Raw genomic sequence first — 19886 nt, 5'->3', positions numbered from 1 at the left:
ATCTTCAAGTGTCATCTTTTACTTCCTGGGTTTTCGGTCTTCGTTCAGACTTACCTAGAGTATTAGATGCCGAGCTTTAGTTTGTATCATTTTTGGTGTCCACTCCGTGGTCATGGGACAAGCCTCAAGTTACCGATAGTATTTCGAATGTTAGTGTTCAGAAGTATATTTTGGCGGGGAGACACTTTGATACATCTCTGAGTAAAATGGAATCAAAGTTACTGATTTTAGAATCGATACAACGTCCTATAAGATTACAAAAATGTTGTTCCAAGCCATGTGATTTCTATACAGATAGCAAAACAGACAAAAATAGCTCTAAAGGGACTGTCGGCGCCCCATAGAACTCGCAAAACTATCCCTGTCATCCTCATCTAGTAAGCCAACTCCTTCGGCGTCATTACTTCGACCATATTCATCGTGCCTCAGAGTGTCGAACTTATGGATATCAGTTCCATTGATGATAGACCATATGTCCTTCTTGGTGAGCAGTCCCTGGAGCACTCCTTTGTCAGCGAACAAGACATAGCGGAGTCCAAGTCGTTGGAACATTCGAAGAACAATAAGGAAAGTGGTTCCGCTGTTTAGCGTAATAGGTGTCTGGTCCATCCAAGGTCGCAGATCGAGCGTGTCCGCGGGATCGGCAAACGGCTGATGGGCAAGGAAGACCTGGGTTGTTCCGGGCAATTCTCGGTCTGCCGAAGACGTCGAGGATTTCAAGGCATAGGAAAGCTCGTTGCGAGAGATAAACCCCAGAAGTATCGGGTTCGACGTGTCAGTCACAACCGGAAACCCCCTGTAGGAAGTGTTCACAAGAAGATTGCGGAGGGAATCAATAGTATGGCCAACGGCAGGAAGGACCGTCAGATCATCGAACCCGGTCATGACTTTAGAGGCCGGTACATCTGGCGGGGCCGTATCATCGCGATGGTCGAGGAACGGATACTCATTCAACTGAATCCATGATTCGTAGATACCTCGTTTGCCGAAGATGTCACCACACCACTTGGATAACATGACTGCAATCATAATTGGGATCACATATGTCAAAGCGCCGGTAAGTTCGAACATGATGACGACGATGGAGATGGTCATTCTTGTGGAGCCGCCGAGAGCCGAAGCGGCACCGATGATGGCGTAAATACCCGGGGTCACGCACGGTGTGTCGGGCTGGCAGTTGCCGAATAAGAAAAAGTCAGGATGGGTCTCGTGCCACATCCTGAAAGTGGTTCCCAAAGCACGTCCGTATAGACCGCCGATGGCAACAGACGGAAGAATGATACCGGCAGGTATGTCCAGACCGAAAGTGATCGACGTAAGGAGGAATCCAAGAAGCGCGGCCATAAGCAAAAGAGCGATTGTGGTGGTTGATATAGCACCCTGCTTGCAAAGACCCAAAAGGTCATCAGATATAGTCCCTGTGGTGCCACATTCGGCGAACAGCGAGTGGACAAGCGCCGAGTTTTGCGCTCTCATGTATAAGTTCGGAAAATTGACCAGAGCCGTCAGGAGTGCAACCACTGTGACTTCCAAGATCGGTCGAGACCAGCTACGTGACCGTCGCCACTTGGCGATTCGCATGTTCAATCGAATCATAAAAGCTCCGTAAAGACCGCCAACAATCCCGAGGATGATGAAAGGGATGATTTCAAAGCGGTGCCACCCGCGGGTGTACTTGACTTGGTAATGGACAATGTTTCCAGTGCGGAAGGGATTGAGCGCCTGCAATGTCACAGCTGCAACCATGGCACAGACGAAGCTCTGCCACATTGTCTTGTCAGGGAAATAGTAAGACAGTTGCTGATAATACATTAGTGCCTGGATGCTAGATACAGTCTGGTAGACATACCTCCAAGCTGAAGAGCACACCTCCGATGGGTGCCCCAAAAGCAACAGAGATACCGGCGGCGGCAGCTGCTGATAAAACTTCACGTTTCCTCGCTAAAAAAATTAGTTGCTATATTGGAGCATACTGTCCGGTCCACATACCTTCATTGCGGTAGAGACTTTCAAAAGGCTTCATCATAAGACTGGCACAACAGCATGCCACGTGAACGAGCGGGCCTTCTTTGCCCAGCCATAGCCCAGAAGCAACAGACAAACACTGCCACAATTAGCACACTGGGGTATTCCAAATGACATGGGGCACTGACTAGACCAAGAGATTTGATTGCAAGGGTCCACGATCCCATGAAATGTTTGATGACAAAGCCCCCGAGGACCGTCTTGATCTCGGGGATACCACTATGCCTGGCATAAATGGCATAGCTTCTGACCAAGAAAGAAGCACACGCGGCAAATAATATCTGGTGACTGTGTTAATCGTGTTCGGCCAGACAAACCAATGAGAGTCAATACCGAGTAAAGAATAAAAAAGATGTACTCGACGGCAAAACCTCCGCCAGGAGACGACACTCCCAGAGCTTCCCTCCATGGAACCCAGTCCAAACATTTGGAGAAATCTGGTGTGACATCAGCAGCTGGTCCGAGGGTCGAAGTCCAAAGCAAAGACCTACCATCATGTCCCCAACAGCAGAAGTTTCGGTTGAGATAAAACTTCCCACCGCCAGGACCGTTCTTGCAATAGCCGGTCTTTAAGTCTCCCAGCCAGTCGCTAGCAACGTCAATACAGGCTGCTATGATTCCCACCGCTATTCCCGTAGCAATCAGTATAAGCCAGACGTTACTAGCATCGAGAAGCCTGCGAGCATATCCGACAATGCCCTGGTTGCCCGAATATAAGAGTCTCTTCCTCTGACGCTCTTTCGTGTATTCAAAGATCCAGTCGATGGCCGTTTGATCATCATAACCCACTCGTCGCCCGGGTCCCTCCACGTACCAGTCCAGAAGACCCCCCTCTTTCTGGACATTCAAATTATCCTCGCGACCATGTCCGCTGTCTCTCGAAAATGACCCATCCTCCGGGGGCTGACCATTCCGAATAGTCGATGAATCGAAGAAAGCGTCACCGGCACCAGACTCATTGTTATTCGAGAACAAGCTCGATAGACTAAACCGGGATGGTCGTTTTTGTTTGCGCTTGAAGGATATACTGTGTAAAAGTATCTGTTAGACCATGCGCAATAAAGTACTTCACGTATCCCTTACGGTTCATTCAATGTCCCGACCAGCGGGTCATCAGTCCCCTCACGGGCATACTCCGATTGTATCTGGTCATCCCCGTGCTGGTTGAACGAGTGTTGAGAGCCGTCTCGGGACGCTGACGAGGCGCCCGTCTCTGGAATATCGCGCATGGTAAATATAGTGTATCACACGAATGTTCCAGCATCCACATCACAGACAACCATGTTTCTTTGTCGTTCAACAATGCTGGAACCACGTTCGAGACCAATGCGATCAATTGATGTCGGAGGTGTGGCAGAAGCTCCGTGATTAGCTAAGGCGGTGAACCATACAATGTGGGGCGGCGCCACATGTATGGGCAGAAAATGACGGCAGAAAAAAAAAGAAAAACGCAAAAAAAAAAGTTGCAATTGACATAGAAACTCTTCGACCTCATCTTTATCAAACTCATCATAGGAGCTCCTCCGCGGTTAGGCTAATATGAATGCCGGACCTGCATACACGAGGACTCTTAATGAGTCCCAAATATTGGAACAGCTTCCGAATGAGATTGCGGAACTCATTCGTACAGCTTCTGGGACTCAATACCTGAATGCGCTGGCGGTTGGCGCATTGAGGTCAACATGCATAGAACGATTTTTTTGCATATACGAACCTATTTTTGTTGACTTAGCAGCAAGATGGCTTGATTCCGACCTTCATGCCGACCAGGTCGAAGTCATCTCAGCCTTTGGACGAATCCTACCGTTTGCGCCATATTTGCGATCATTTGCCAGCCAGTATGCCGTTTCTCGGGCTGGTCCTCTTTCGGCTTTGGCTACGTCGGACGCCCCAGCGCCCTCGCAATTGGAAGACAGCACCCTTCGCACGCTGCTCCTCGCTATCTTCAGACTTATGTCCTTTGACCTGGAACTATTCTCGAAGGCCGTCTCACCGTCACGGCTGCAGTCTCTCTTCCGACACCGCGATCGATCCGTTAGATACTTGGCAGTACGATGCTTTGCTTTATATATGCGCGCTGCCGATGCTGCAACGGAGCGGATAGTATGGACAAATATCCCCGAAGATACTGTGGAGGGGGAATGGGAGGGCATCGTGATTGATTACCGATGCCTCGGTCTTTGGGAGGAACAACGCTGGAACACACTAGAGAAGCAGATCCAGCTTGCGAGGTCAACACGGTCGATTCCGGAATCTTTATCGCAAGTAGAACAATTGCGAGACTATCTCACCCCGCGAACGGCCGAAGTCTGCGGTGTTTTGATTCCGCGATTAACTGAAACGCCATCGTCGCCCTCCTCGATTGTCAAAACACCTACCGCTATCGGAAACCTCCGCAAGATCGCGACGGCACTGACCGAGTCGAAGCCCATGTTGCTTATCGGGTTACCGAATTCGGGAAAGACTACATTGGTGAATGACATTGCCGCGACGATGGGCCAGTCCGAATCAATGGTCACATTACACTTGAACGAACAGACAGACGCTAAGAGTCTTCTTGGAATGTATTCCACGTCTCCTGCCACGGGCTCGTTTGCTTGGCAGCCTGGTGTCTTGACGAAGGCCGCAAGAGAAGGTCGCTGGATTTTGATTGAAGACTTGAACCGCGCTCCTTCCGAAGTGATAGGCCTTATTCTCCCCATCATTGAAAAGGGAGAGTTGACTATTGCCAGCAGAAAAGAGCGGATCAAATGTGCAGAAGGTTTCAAAATTATTGCGACAATGAAATCTTCCTACAACATCGCCGGAGAAGAGGTTGCACCCAGCACCAACATCTTGGGGAGCAGGCTATGGGAGCGCGTACAGGTGGATTCTTTCTCAATTGAGGAGGTCCAGAAGGTGATCACAGAAAAGTTCCCTCTACTGGAATCGCGGGTCCCGACGATCATGAATGTATACCAAAAGCTCTGCTCCTCGTTTCATGGAAGCCTTGCGATTAAGAGCTCTCAAGGCCGGACACCCGGCCTGCGCGACCTGATAAAGCTTTGCAGTCGAATGCACAGGCGATTAAAAAATCTCGGCGCCAAAACTGGTTACGAAGCAACGCCGGAGGGAGCTGAAGATGAGATGTTTCTAGATATTGTGGATATATTCCTTACATATATTCCCGAAAAGTCTCTGGCAGATTCTCTTGCCTTGGTCGTCGCGGAAGCTCTCCAAATATCGCCGCAGCGCGCGCGCTTTTGCTTGCATGAGCGAACGCCCCCATACTCCGACCAAGGAAACAGCATCATCCTTGGGAGAGAAACCTGCCAGAAGATCAAAGTCCCCAGTGGCTCCATCTCGAAAACTTCCTCGTCTCGCTTCGCTTCCACAAGATCCGCCTTGAAGCTCATGGAGCAAGTCGCTGCCGCCGTTCAAATGGCAGAGCCTACCCTTCTTGTTGGAGAAACGGGCATTGGCAAAACCACAGTGATCCAGCGACTTGCTACGCTTATGCGCCAGAAACTAACGGTAGTGAACTTGTCGCAACAGAGTGAAAGCACCGACTTGCTAGGTGGCTTTAAACCCGTCAATATTCGCACTATGGCTGTACCCATGCTCGACGAGTTCAACGCGCTGTTCGAGCTGACGTTTTCGGCCAAGAAAAACCAGAAGTTCTTGTCGTCCGTTGCGAAGAGCGTTGCAGCAGGCAATTGGACTCGTCTGCTAACCCTTTGGCATGAGGCAGTACGGTTGGCTGAAGGTGTTTTCAAATCTGGCGCACAAGAAAAGGCGGGTGAAGACGGACAGCCTTCTAAGAAGAGAAAGCTCGACTCGCCCAAGTACCAATATCTGCGGCAGAGATGGGATCGGTTTTCGGCGCAGTTAGAGGACTTCGAGATGCAAGTGTCCCAGGGCGACGCCAAGTTCGCATTCGCCTTTGTACAGGGAAAGATCGTCCGCGCGTTGAGGAATGGCGAATGGGTGCTCCTTGATGAAATCAATTTGGCCTCGCCAGACACGCTTGAGAACATTGCCAGTCTTTTGCACCATGGCACCGAGGGTTCGCCTTCTGTATTGCTTTCCGAAGCCGGAGACGTGGAACGCGTATTTGGACACCCGGACTTCCGCATATTCGGTGCCATGAACCCTGCTACCGATGCAGGAAAGAAAGACCTTCCTCCAGGCCTCAGGTCTCGATTCACCGAATGCTATGTACAACCCCCGGACAGTGATCTCGACGACCTCCTATCCCTGATCCAGAAATATCTGGGCGACTTGAGCCTTGGGGATTCGAGAATCGTCTCGGACCTTGCGCAGCTGTATATGGAAACAAAGGCGCTTAGCAACCATAACAAACTCACCGACGGGGCTGGACAACGTCCACATTTCAGCATCAGAACTCTCGTCCGTGCTCTAGTCTATGTGTGTGACCATGCCCACGTCTATGGGCTGCGCCGAGCGGTATATGAAGGATTTTCCATGAGTTTCTTGACTGTGTTAAGTCAAGAATCGGAAAAATTCCTTTCACCGCTGCTTGAAAAGCATATTTTCAACAACTCAAAGAATGCGCGGGCAATTCTCGGGCAGACACCGAGACCTCCCGATGATGGGCATGAATATGTGCAGTTCAAGCACTATTGGATGCGACAAGGACCGTTCCCTCCCAAGGAGGAACCACATTACATCATAACCCCATTCATTGAGAAAAACCTCAAGAATTTGGTGCGAGCAAGTTCAACGCGACGATTTCCGGTTCTTCTGCAGGGTCCAACCTCCGCCGGTAAGACAAGCATGATTGAGTATCTTGCTAAGGTGTCGGGGAACAAGTTTGTCCGTATCAACAACCATGAGCACACTGATCTTCAAGAGTACTTGGGTTCTTATGTGTCTGGCGACGATGGGACTTTGCGCTACCAGGAAGGTATTCTGGTAGAAGCCCTTCGAAATGGCTACTGGATTGTCCTTGACGAACTTAACCTGGCACCTTCCGACGTCCTAGAAGCACTGAACCGCCTTCTTGATGACAATCGTGAATTATTCATACCAGAGACCCAAGAAGTGGTTCACCCCCATTCCAACTTCATGCTTTTTGCGACCCAAAATCCAGCTGGTCTGTATGGTGGTCGAAAAGTCTTGTCCCGTGCTTTCCGAAACCGTTTCCTTGAGCTACACTTTGATGATATCCCGGAGAGTGAATTAGAGTTCATCTTGAAGGAACGATCTCAAATTGCGCCCTCTTTCTGTGCCAGAATTGTGTCTGTTTATCGAAAGCTCTCGCTCCTGCGCCAAGCGAACAGACTCTTTGAACAGAAGAACAGCTTTGCTACCCTGCGTGACCTCTTTCGATGGGCGCTTCGCGAAGCAGATGATCGCGAACAATTGGCAGTTAACGGCTTCATGCTACTAGCAGAGCGAGTTCGAAACCCACAGGAGAGGGCGGCGGTGAAAGGGGTAATTGAAGAAGTTATGAGGGTTCGCATCGATGAAGATGTCATTTACAGCACCTCTGAACTAGAAAAGCGCGCACCCCTTCTCACGAGTCTGGCCCCTGGAGTTGTTTGGACAAAGGCAATGAGGAGGCTTTTCATCTTGGTATCAGCCGCTATCGAGAACAACGAGCCTGTCCTCCTTGTTGGAGAAACTGGTTGCGGCAAGACTCAACTTTGTCAAGCTGTCGCAGAGGCCTATAAGAAGCACCTGTTGATCGTCAATGCCCACGTTAACTTGGAGACGGGCGATCTCATCGGAGCTCAACGGCCCATTAGAAACAGGGCAGCCATTGAAAGTCAGTTGCTCACCGATGTCCAAGCAGTGCTCGAGGAGGATGTTGCGTCGAAGTCTCCCGAAGAGCTCAAACAAGCATTGGCTGCCATAGGCGCGGAAAAGTTGCAAGGTATTGAGCCTGGCCTCATCCAGAGAATCGAGGCCAACTTTGCCCGCCTTAATGCTCTCTTTGAATGGTCCGATGGTAGTCTGATAACTGCCATGAAGACCGGGCAGTTTTTCCTTCTGGACGAGATCTCTCTTGCAGACGACTCTGTTCTTGAAAGACTCAACAGTGTTCTCGAGCCTCACAGATCGATCCTTCTCGCAGAAAAGGGTCCCATCGATTCTATGGTGGTTGCCGATAGAGGGTTCCAATTTCTATCCACCATGAACCCTGGAGGAGATTATGGCAAACGCGAACTTTCAGCTGCTCTTCGGAATCGAATGACTGAAATTTGGGCCCCCCAACTCTCTGAAGATGATGACATTTTGCCGATTCTTCAAATCAAAATCCAGTTGTCATCGGAACAGATCCCCAAGTCGATGCTACAGTTTGCTAAGTGGTTCAAGTGGACGTTCCAGAACTCGACCACTACGTCGCTGTCCATTCGTGATCTTCTTGCTTGGGTTGACTTCGTGAACAAGTGTCAAAGTGCGGATCCTCTTTTCTCGGTCGTACAAGGTGCCGCTATGGTGTTCATAGACACTCTGGGTGCCAATCCGGCTGCGATGCTTGCCACCGCCCTTGACAACCTTGAAGGTAATCGAAGACGCTGTTTAGACAAGCTGCGCGAGCTCTTCGATGTCGACGCTGCAAGCATTTATCTCCAGAAGACAAATATCGACACCCAAGATGGCTCTCTACGTGTGGGCCCCTTCAGCCTTGCTATCAATGGTGGCGCAAAGCCAGACCCTGAATTTATCATGGATGCGCCTACCACTGTTGCAAATACAGTCAGGATTGCCCGTGGCCTGCAGCTACCTAAGCCGATCCTCATGGAAGGTAGCCCCGGTGTTGGGAAAACTACCTTGGTTACTGCTCTCGCTAGAGCTCTTGGAAAGCCACTAACCCGTATTAACCTTTCAGAACAGACTGATCTTACAGATTTATTTGGTTCAGATGTCCCTGTAGAAGGTGGCGACGTGGGCCAGTTTACCTGGCGGGATGCTCCATTCCTGCAAGCTATGCAGCGGGGTGACTGGGTTCTCTTGGACGAAATGAACTTGGCATCCCAGTCGGTCCTTGAGGGCTTGAACGCTTGTTTGGATCACCGTCAAACGGTTTACGTTGCCGAACTTGACCAGACCTTCCATAGACACCCTAACTTCGTTCTCTTTGCCGCGCAGAACCCGCATCATCAAGGTGGTGGCAGAAAAGGACTTCCTGCGTCATTTGTCAACCGGTTCACTGTTGTGTATGCTGACGCGTTTACTGACACTGACTTGAAGAGAATATGCGCAAAACTTTTCCCTGGTAGCCCGACGCTGCAGACTGACCGACTAGTCAAGTTTGTTTCTCTGCTGAACACAGCCATCACAAAGGAACGCCGATTAGGTGTTGTTGGTGGCCCTTGGGAGGTCAACTTGCGAGACATTCAAAGATGGCTTCAGCTTGCCGACCGTGGAGACTTGCAGATATCCACGAATAACTTCCTCGATGTCATCATCTCTCAGCGTTTCAGGACTGCGGAAGATCGAGAACTGGTCTCGCAGCTGTACAACCAAATTTTCAACGATACCCCGAACCTCGCCAAGAGCTACTATCACAATCTCACTCCAGAGTACATGCAGGTTGGCTTAGGGGTAATGCAGAGAGATACCCTCATCCAGCAAATCCCAGAACCCCAGATGAGGATACTTCCGGCGGATCTCCCCACTCTTGAGTCGTTGATGCTGTGCATAGAGCAAGCATGGCCGAGCATTCTTGTTGGGCCGTCTGGTTGTGGAAAGACAACCCTCATCAGAAAGCTTGCTGCTGTCAATGGTGCTCACCTAGTCGAACTTGCTCTAAGCGCCGACACTGATACCATGGATCTTATCGGTGGCTTTGAACAGATTGACTACCGAAGAGAGGTGTCGAGCCTTGTTCGAGAGATCTCTTTGTTCCTTAGTCGATATATCCTCTCGTTCTACTCACCAGACAAACCCTTGGACGAAATCACCGGCTTCCTTGAGCTCCACGAAGGTCTACAGGACCCGGATGTATCACTGGACACAGTGTGTTCAATGCTTACATCTCTGTGCCAGTCTTTTGCCGGGAAAGAGCTTGAAGATCTCCTTAGACGCGCACAGGCATTATCAGAAGTGTCGAAACAATCCCATGCGATGCGGGTTGGCTTTGAGTGGACCGAAGGTGTTTTGACTCAAGCTGTCCAGCATGGCCATTGGGTTGTCCTTGATAATGCCAATTTGTGCAATCCGTCTGTTCTCGATAGATTGAACTCCTTGGCTGAACCAAACGGTGATCTTATACTCAATGAACAGCGCACTGAGGATGGATCAGCTCGAATCATTACTCCCCACCCGAATTTCAGGCTGTTTCTCACTGTGGATCCTCGCCATGGGGAGCTGTCCCGTGCGATGCGGAACCGATGCGTTGAGATTTGCTTCTTGCCTCAAGAAAATGATCCCGCGACTAGCGCAGTCATGCCTTCCTACACTTGCCAATCATTCCTATACCGTCTCCGGACAGTGTGGAGTCTCAATTCGTCCATGGCCGCCGAAGACCGCTCAAGACTTCTTCATGAAGTGTGCTTTGACCATCTCTCCGTTACAGACCTGGCATATCTTCAGCGATCGACCCAGTTTTTCGTGCAATACTTCCCTGAAATGACTGAAGAGTCGTTATTGTCACTTCTGCATCGATTCATATCCGTTGTGCAGGACAATACGTCATGGAAGCCTCTTGAGAGCACCAAGGCTGAAATTCAATTAAGTGGCGCTTCTTTCGCCCTCCAGGGACCATCACAGCCAATCCATCCTCTAGTGAATGAACCCCTGGTTGCCGTCATGTGCAATCATGTACCCGTGACCTCGATAATCTCTTTGGCGCAGTTGCAGGAAGTTAAACTTGACTTGCATCGCCTAAGACAGGGCTTGCTCCAAGCAGACGAGTCAGGGAAGCTTTTGAAGCCGAGCCAAATGAGCCGTTTGGAGAGATCTTTGGCGTCAGGACGGATACCATCTTTGATGAAAGACCCAACACAACCAGTCGGCTTTTTCCTTTCCGACTGCGGACAAGCATTATATGATTTCGTCCAGGGCCTCGGGTATGAAGATCTGCAGGCGCCCCATATCGTCCATGCTCTTCGGGCTGTCGTGAATTACTGTGCGGATGTCTTCCGGGTTTCTACGTCTCACGCAGTGGATGAGGGCGAGTTTCAGATTTATCTTCAAACGGGGCGGGAGTTGTGTACTTCTTTCGATTCCTGGGACTCCCTGAAGCCATTGGCTCTTTCCTTGTCTCAAGGGCTTAGTCGATTCCAAGAAAACTGGGCTCTAAAGACGGGTCTCAGTATGCAACGCCTTTGGGAGACCTGGAGACCAGCAACCCCTGCGACCCATGACCAGTTAGCTTCTGTACTGGACCTGGAGAAGGTTGCATCTGAGTTCACAGGAGTAGCCACCAAGACGCACCTTGATTTGTCTCAACTGAGCAAGGTCCGTAATTCTCTGATTGAAGCTCAGCGGTCTATCCTTATGGATGGTGCCGATGAAGGCCAGCTTGTCCAGGCCCTCAGCCAAACGGTCTCGGAGCTGAAGAGTGTCGTGCAACGATCAGTCTCAGCCGAAGATCCGTATTTTACAACTGATTTTGAAGCTCTGTGTCAATACCATGACATCTCTTCTCTCGTCGAAGCACAAAATGGGGACGAGACCATTCGGTCCATTCTTCCGCTATTGGCTATGCGTCCTGCGCGGCCATTAGATTTGTCAAAGTTGAAGAGTCAAGTCCCTGGCATGCTTCACAGACTTGCGTTGTTCGCAGGATCAGCCAACTCATCGATGATCGGTGCCGCAGTCACTGGTACTATGTCTTTGTCGTTGCTTGGAAAGCTCAAGCTCGTAGATAATACGAGCCTGGGTCAGATGGCTTCATTGGAAATCGAGAAACGGGTTCTCTCCAAGGCTGTTGCTTTGACTTCCCGCGAGATCTCCATGAACCAAATGAATGTTCTCCGACAAGTGCTGACGAGACTCGCTAAGGGGCTACTGTCGGCGCACGGCGAGTTTTTGGAGCCTCAGTCCTTGGTTCAGATTTCGAATGTTTTCCAAGCAGTCGAAGAAAACGGCTCATACAACGGTCCTTCGTTTGAGATTTGCTTGGAGAAGAGTCTGCCGGCTGATCATTACTTCAAGGATTATGCGCAAAGAGCACTTCCCAATCTTATTCATTCCCTGACGACAGATTCGCAAGAAGATGGAGTTGATGGAAATATTGGTGCTGCTGTAGTCCAACTGGCTGTCATTCTCCTGCGGTTGTTCGTCCCCGACAAGCCTTTTGATCCGTCTTTGAGCCTGGTCGTCCAAAGACAACGCCACTCCCAGCGTACGGTGGAACTGACTGAGAAGGCCGATGCTATTTCTTCATTTGAGGTCGGGTTCTCGGGCCAATCTTCCAACGCGCGCCACCGAATTGTTCAAGAAGAGCTGCGCGACTTGGGAGCAGCTCCCCCGCCGTCTTCGATTACTCGACCGCAGGCGTCTGAGATCAATTTGTTGCAAGGCGAATTCTCTAACCTGCTCAAATCTGTCCTTGATCGATGCTCTGACAGTCTCATCAGCCCAGCTGACGGGGATCTTTCCGAAGCCTACCGAATGATTAACCTGATCCGTGACAATGTCCGCCAATTGACGCAACGTTTGACTACGCATTACCGTTCTTACGATGATATAACCGTGCCCGTCGTCCGTTTCCTTCAACTACTGGACCTGGGTCTTTCCCTGTCTGCAAACCAACATCAGGCGCCAAACGAGAGCCACCTTGTGCAAGCTATTAGTAGGAGCACGCCATTCCTTGGTGGGCTCTCTCACCCAATTTCGGCTTTCTATACGCAGAAAGCGGAGACTAGTCCTAAGTGGGCGACAACTTTGTGGTTCCATGAACTTTCGTCGTTGCACGTCGCCCAAAATGCTGATCCAGGTATTCTTCACACTGCGGCTGGGCGGGAGGCACTTCGCCGGTTATTCGGGCAATTCCATGTGCTGTGGAAAGCCAAGTTGCGCGAGGACCAGGAGACAGAGGAGCAGAAGTCGAACCTGTACCATTATAAGGGTTCTTGGGAAGACAACGAGGAAGTTGATGAGAACGAGCTGAAGGAGCTCTTCCCTACATATGACGAAAACACGGCCGACGAAGAAGAAAAGCCGAGTCATATCAACACCAGGGATATCACTGTCCGAATTGCCTCGTTACATGCAAAGCTCTTCCAATCACAGGACCAGGAAGCCGTGCTTTCGGCATACGTCAAGCAGTCTGCTTTGCTCCTTGGATCTATCTGGTCTGAGAACAGTTCTCTCACTTCGCGGGTACATCCCAAGGAGCATGTTCCGGGTATCTTGCTTCTGTTAGAGGGTGCTTTGGACAGAGGATCGGAGAAGAAGGCGAACTACAACTTCTATACCGACGCAAACCTTGTTGAGGCCAAGAGGCTGGTTTCTTTGACGTTGGCGACACATGCGCGATTTACCCAGATCCAACAGACTTGGCCGGAGCATGCGGTGCTTGCGGATGTCATACTCTGCTGCCAGGAAATTCTCCAATTCAAGCACGCTGAGCCGATCGCGAAATTCCTCACCAAGGTCGAGAAACTCCATTCCCTTGTTCACGAATGGCAGCTTGTTGCAAGCCGAGAGTTTTCGGCTATAACCCAATACGATGAAATCACGGCTCTGATCATTAGCTGGCGAAGAGTCGAGCTGTCAACATGGGCGAGACTCCTGGATCTGGAGAAAGAGAAGTGCGACCAAGATGTCAGCTCGTGGTGGTTCATTGCATACGAAGCAATCATCGCAGCTCCTGTCCAGCTTGCAGAATCCGGCGAAGAACTGGGTGACCATATTCGAGAGGTCGTCTCTACCCTGGAGCAATTCTTCAAATCGACAAGCTTGGGCCAGTACAGCTCGCGTTTGCTACTGGTCAAGAACTTCCGGGCCCTGCTTCATCTGTATGTGCAAGACTTCCCGTCGCTGGGACAGGTTTGCTCTGCATTGGACAACTTCGTTGAGCATTACCGACAATTCGAGCCTCCGATCCACAAGATCTTGAACGAGAGGAGAACAGCCCTGGAGAAGGATATCAAGGAGCAAATCCAGCTGGCTAGTTGGAAAGATACGAACATTGTTATCCTCCGGGAGAGTGCTCGTCGATCCCATCATAAACTGTTCAAGTTGGTCCGGAAGTACCGAGAGATCCTGGCGCAGCCCGCTCAGCAAACCCTGGAGCAAGATATGCCCGAGGGCAGTGAAGAGCCAACTCTCGCTCCTAGCGTGCTCGCCCTGCCATCCACCAGTTTCCCAGAAGCACTTGCGATGTGCCAAAGACAAGACGGGATCTGGGCCAACCGAGCACCTCGATTCCGAGACCCCGATGGAACCGCCAGCAACATGAAGCAGATGTACGTCTCGATTCCGACCGAGTTCGATATGTCGGAAGATATGGACGGCTTCGCCAAGTATTTCATCGAGTCAATCCAGGAATTCAAGACGCAGACCCCGAAGACCCTAACCGAAGACAACAAAGACGATGTCCAGCACATGAAGGTCCAGAAACGTCGTTTCTACGGGGACATTCTGCGGCAGTTGGCTGAGATGGGTATTAAGCGGAATGCCAGCACCTCCTTGATGGAAACACAAGCAACCGTGGCGCAAGTGCTTGCCTCAAGCGCAACCTTTGGTGCCGAAAGCGCAGGCTTCCCTCTGGCGAAGAACTCCGACCTCTACTTCCACAGAATTCTAGACATTCTGCCTCGTGTCCGTCAGGCGGCGCATGATTACTGCGAGGAACTCAGCAATGTGGAAATCTCGAGAAGTGCCGGGTCTTTCGAGCAGCTTTTGTTCCTACTTAGGAAGCAGAGGGCTACCATCTCCCCGGCATTCGCCAACTTAGGGTCTCTCCGCGCGCTTCTGTCCAAGATCACTAATCTGTGGTCCGCTGGACCGGCTTCAGTTTCCAGGACAAGTGAAGGCTTTTCTGAGAACACAGAAGATGTGAGGGCAGCAGTTCTGTGGTTGACGCCTATACTTGGCTTGGCGGCTACTACCGTGAAACTGCATAGCAATTTCTCCGGAATCGATGCGTCTGAGGTGTCAAGAGGCCTACAGGAGTGGAAATCGAAGTTCAGCGGTCTAAGATCATCTCTTGATGGTCTCCCAGAACTTCCCCATGGAATTGCTCCGCGTCTGCACAAGGAGGTCCTGGAGACTTCTCTATCCTCCTTTACTGAGCTAAAGGCATACGTCACGCAAACAGCCGAATCGCGCCCCGACCTGTCTTTCGTTCTCGACCAGATCGTTCCCTGGACGAATGTCCAGGTTGCAGCAGCCGAGGGCGCAAAGGACCATAGCCCTCTGGCAATCGAAGAATTCGAGTCCACTCTGCTCACGACAGTCGACAAGATCCTCATCAGTCTGCAGAAGCTAAAGGAAGTGCCGAACTCTCTAGCACCCACCGGCTCCCTGGCCCGCAGCGACGAGTTCTTCACCAGGGCCATCAAGGCAGCGCATCTGTCCGAGATCATTGCTTCGCTCGAAGCCGTTCTGGATAAGTTGCAACTTACTTCGAATTCCGAGGCTGGTATCCCCTTGGCTATTACCCTTGTTGCCAGTCTGCTACCCATCATGAGCAAGTACCACAGCATCTGCAAGGATATCGTGGATCGGTTCGTGACGGTCCACCGCGAGACCTGCAAGATGTCGTACATCCTTTCCAAGTCGTTCATCCAGGTAGCGTCCGAGGGCTTCTGCACTCCGCAGGAGGAGTCCACGGAAGAGGGCAACGCAGGGAAGCTGGAAGGCGGCACTGGTCTTGGGGCAGGAGAGGGAGCAGAAGATATCAGCAAGGACGTCGGAGATGACGAAGACTTGACGGAACTTGCCCAGGAGGAGAATACCGAGCAGGATGGTGAAATGGACGACTCGAAGGACGCAGTCAACATGGATCAGGAAGACCTGCGTGGGGAAGACGGCGAACGCAAGGAAGAAGAAGAAGGGGATGACAAGGACGAAGACGGCGAAGAGGAGGACAACGATATCGACGAGGAGACTGGTAGTGTTGGTGAGCTTGATGCTTCAGCTGTGGACGAAAAGATGTGGGACGGTGGTCACGACGAGGAGCAGAAGGAGACGGAGAACGAGCAAGGCAAGGGCGCGTCGGAGACAGACGAGCAAACGGCCGCGCAAAACGAGAAAGAAGCCAAGAAGGACGAGAACGGCGAGGAAGACGAGAACGAGGAGCAGGAAAGCGAAGTCGAGGAGGATGAAGAAGCTCCGGAGGAAGAGGGCGAGGCGGTCGGACGCGAAGACATGGATGTCACTGACCCCCACGCGAAGGAGGAAGAAGCACTGGACCTCCCAGAGGAGATGCAGCTCGACGGGGACGAAAAGGGGGATGACGGAGCTGGCGACAGCGACGATGACTTCGACGATGGCCTCGACGATGACCTTCCCGATACTGGCGCCCCGGAGAACGAGCAGGAAGTTGACAACCTGGAAGACCCCGAAGGCGAAGTCGCGGAAGCACCCGGCGAAGACGAGGAAATGGGCGAGAACGAGAATGAGGAGGACTTCCCCGACGAGGGTGAGGCGGAAGGAGGCGAAGAAGACACGAAGGAGCCCGGCGAAGAGGAGCCCGAAGAAGCCCAGCAAGACGACTTCCTCACACAGCAAGAGGACAACGAAATGGCTGGAGAAGAAGTGGCGCCAAGCGAAGCCGTGAACGCCGGCCTGGGCGCAGACCAAGACCAGAACCAAGAAAAGGGCTCCTCGGGCAACGCGCAGCAGGAGCAGGGATCGACCGATCAGACCGCCGAGAAGGAAGAACAGACCGGTGCCTCTAAAGACGGAGAAGAGAACGAACGGCACCGAGACGCCGGTGGCGGCGAGGACTCCAAACCAGAGGATCCCCAGCTGCAGGCGTTCAAGAAACTCGGCGACGTCCTCGAAGAATGGCACCGCCGGCAGAAGGAGATCAAGGAGGCCTCCCAGCAGGAAGACGGCGAGACGGAGCAGCCCCTCGGAGAAGACGCCGACATGGCCGACGCCGACTTCGAGCACCTCGCGGACCAAGACGACGTGCCCGATACCCAAGCCCTCGGCCAAGCCAACGAAGAACAGGCTCAAGCCCTCGACCAAAACAAGGGCGTCGAGTCGGACATCAAGCCCGGCGACAACGAGCCCATGCCCGACGTCACAGAGGAAGGCCAAGACCTCCCAGCCAACATGCTCGAAGACGACGACATGCAACTCGGCCAAGACGGCCCCCCAACCGAAGGCCAAGGCGCCTTCATCCCAGGCAACATCGACACGCAAGAGCGCACAACCGAAGGGCCCAACCAGACCGACGCGAACGACGAAATTGACGCAGTCGACGCCCACCTAGCAGCCATCCACCTCTCCTCGACCCTCCCCCCGCTCACCCCGCGCGACGAAGCCCAACGCCTCTGGTCGCACTACGAGTCCGCAACCAACGCGCTCTCCCTCTCGCTCACCGAACAACTCCGCCTCATCCTCGCCCCAACAATGGCCACCAAGCTCCGCGGCGACTTCCGCACCGGCAAGCGCCTCAACATCAAGCGCATCATCCCCTACATCGCCTCGCAATACAAACGCGACAAGATCTGGATGCGCCGTTCGATCCCCTCCAAGCGCAACTACCAGATCATGCTCGCCGTCGACGACAGCAAGTCCATGCTCGAAAGCGGCAGCGGCCAGCTCGCCTTCGAGACGCTCGCGCTCGTCGCCAAATCCCTCAGCATGCTCGAAGCAGGCGACCTTTGCGTGCTCGGCTTCGGCAGCGAAGACCACGTGCGCGTCGCGCACGAGTTCGGCCAGCCTTTCTCCGCAGACGCAGGCTCCCAGGTCTTCCAGCACTTCAGCTACCAGCAGACGGGCACGAACGTGCGCAAGCTCATCGCGGACTCGATCGCGCTGTTCCGCGAGGCCCGCTGGAAGCAGTCTCCTGGCGCGGGCAACGCCGACCTGTGGCAGCTGGAGCTGGTGATCTCGGATGGTATCTGCGAGGACCACGATACGATTAGGCGGCTGGTGCGGCAGGCGCAGGAGGAGCGGATTATGATCGTGTTTATCATTGTTGATGCTGTGAAGGGCAGCTCGATCTTGGATCTGAGCCAGGCGAGCTTTGAGCCGGATGAGGAGAGCGGCACTGGCGAGATGAAGCTCAAGATGAAGCGGTATCTGGAGGGATTCCCGTTCCCTTATTATCTTGTTGTGAGGGATGTTCGTGAGCTGCCGGCTGTTTTGGCGACTGCGCTGAAGCAGTGGTTTGCGGAGGTTGTGGATGTTTCTTCTTGATTTATTATAATTCTTTTGTTTTGGTGTTTGGATGTATAGATTGGGGTTCTTTTTTTTGTTTTCACTTTGTCTACATGTTCCTTTCTGACTGTGGTTGTAACTACTAAAAAGCGTTTACTTTGCATTATTAGAAATTCATAAAATGACTCAATGATTGACGCTCTGATTAACAAAAGTAGTGTAAAAAGTGAACCACGCGATGCAAATAAATTACACAAGCACACAAGTATGGTATCCAAGATATAGAGAACGAAAACACGAGGGAAGAAAGAGAAGGGAGGTTATGACCACCCATACTTCGACCCCGCCTCCTGCTTGTTCCTCTTCCCAGCCGCAAAGCTCTCCTCCAAGGCCTCCTTCTGAGAGCTCGCCGCATTGACCAGCTGCTGCAGGGAGTGCTTTCCGGGCGCGATAGCGCGGACAGGGTTATGCTGCTGCGCAGCGAGCTCGGCATGCGACATCTCCTGGTTGGCGACGTATTCGCGGTCTGTGTTGAAATGCAGCACCTGCGCCTTGGCGGAGTCGGCGTTGCGGCCGAAGAGGTGGCGACGCTCGGCGCGCGAGAGGTTCAGGTCGTCTGCGATGTTGTCCAGGGTCTGTTGTGGAGCGGATGATGCTGAGACTTCCGCGGCGGATTGGGCTTCTGTGGCGGGTGCAGGGCCGGCTGCGGGTGCGTCTGGGGTTGCGCTGTAGACGAGCGGTTCGTAAGATGTGCCATACGTCTGGTAACTGGGGGCGGTGGTCGCGGAGGAAGAGGTGTCTGACGAGCCCAGGGAGAAGAGGCTGACTTTGGGTTTCTGCGGGGCAGCTGGTTTCGCCTCGACAGGGGGAGTCTGCTCGCTCGCAGACTGTGCCGGTGTCGCTGAAGCAGGTCCTTTAACGGCATCACCAGCAGGAAGCGGCGGTGCCGGCGAAGCAGGCTTCTTCTTCTTCTTCGGCTGCGCCCTCCCAACAGACAGCGGCTTAAACATCATCGGGTTCCCCTTCAACTTGACCTCCTCCGGCTTCTTCATATTCAATCCATCCGCATCTGGCCCCGGCGTCGCCCCAGAACCGCCCTGATCCTCGTCTTCCCGCAAACTGCCCGCCCTCGTAATATCCTCATCACCTCCACCACCACCTAAACTATCGAAAGCCTGATCATTCCTCATCTCCGCATCAGCACTCCGATCAAACCCCACCGTCGCACCCGTCTTCAGACTAAATGGTTTCCTTGCAGCAGGCGCCTTCTTCTCATTCACGGCCTTCTTCGGAGCGGGCAGCAGGGAATTGAATCCCGAGAAGGCACCCCCGCCACCGCCGGTTCGAGGCTTCTTGCGCGCGGGTCCATCGTCCGCTTCGCCGGTGGGCTCGGGTTTGATCTCTGGGAGGGCGACGCGGATTTTGCGCGGGTTGCTGCGGTCGACGATGGAGGGAGGGGGGTTTTTGGTGCCTGTGCTTTTGGGGGCGACTGCTGTTGGGGGGGTGGGTTTAGGGGTCGTCTCGGGTTCGGAGTCGGAGGCGTCTGAGTCGGAGTAGGATACGAGGGCCATGGTTGTGGTTGATGTGGTGCTTGTGAGGAGAGACAGAGAGATAGAGAG

General features: G+C 52.6%; 3 protein-coding genes across 3 annotated transcripts; 1 reads left to right on the top strand and 2 right to left on the bottom strand.

Annotated features, from left to right (window-relative positions):
- Positions 1–262: 262 nt before the first annotated feature.
- P168DRAFT_312537 (chloride channel protein) lies at positions 263–3284 on the bottom strand. The gene is made up of 7 exons (XM_024839578.1): positions 3109–3284; positions 2517–3052; positions 2359–2462; positions 2154–2306; positions 1990–2104; positions 1850–1941; positions 263–1800 (listed from the first exon to the last, which is right to left on the bottom strand). The coding sequence occupies exons 1-7, from the start codon at positions 3252–3254 to the stop codon at positions 319–321; spliced, it is 2628 nt and encodes an 875-aa protein (XP_024689976.1). The 5' UTR covers positions 3255–3284; the 3' UTR covers positions 263–318.
- Positions 3285–3564: 280 nt separating this feature from the next.
- P168DRAFT_312536 (AAA family ATPase midasin) lies at positions 3565–18417 on the top strand (the record flags this gene model as incomplete). Its single annotated transcript, XM_024839577.1, has 24 exons — positions 3565–4497; positions 4528–6432; positions 6553–8718; positions 8755–8808; positions 8839–8979; positions 9013–12722; positions 12756–12796; positions 12839–13250; positions 13290–13431; positions 13471–13497; positions 13528–13578; positions 13615–13631; positions 13680–13749; positions 13804–13903; positions 13955–14140; positions 14186–14576; positions 14610–14646; positions 14704–14813; positions 14844–16047; positions 16084–16096; positions 16136–16284; positions 16327–16707; positions 16741–17067; positions 17110–18417. The coding sequence occupies 24 exons, from the start codon at positions 3565–3567 to the stop codon at positions 18304–18306; spliced, it is 13764 nt and encodes a 4587-aa protein (XP_024689975.1). The 3' UTR covers positions 18307–18417.
- Positions 18418–18454: 37 nt separating this feature from the next.
- Positions 18455–19856, bottom strand: P168DRAFT_292484 (PRCC domain-containing protein). Its single transcript, XM_024837594.1, has one exon. It carries the CDS (start codon positions 19836–19838, stop codon positions 18588–18590), a length of 1251 nt encoding a protein of 416 aa, XP_024689974.1. The 5' UTR covers positions 19839–19856; the 3' UTR covers positions 18455–18587.
- Between the last annotated feature and the right edge of the window lie 30 nt (positions 19857–19886).

Source organism: Aspergillus campestris (genome assembly GCF_002847485.1).
Source record: "Aspergillus campestris IBT 28561 chromosome Unknown P168scaffold_11, whole genome shotgun sequence".
NCBI lineage: Eukaryota > Fungi > Ascomycota > Eurotiomycetes > Eurotiales > Aspergillaceae > Aspergillus > Aspergillus campestris.
Note: the sequence above shows the minus strand (reverse complement) of the source record. Positions and strands in the feature narration are given on the sequence as shown.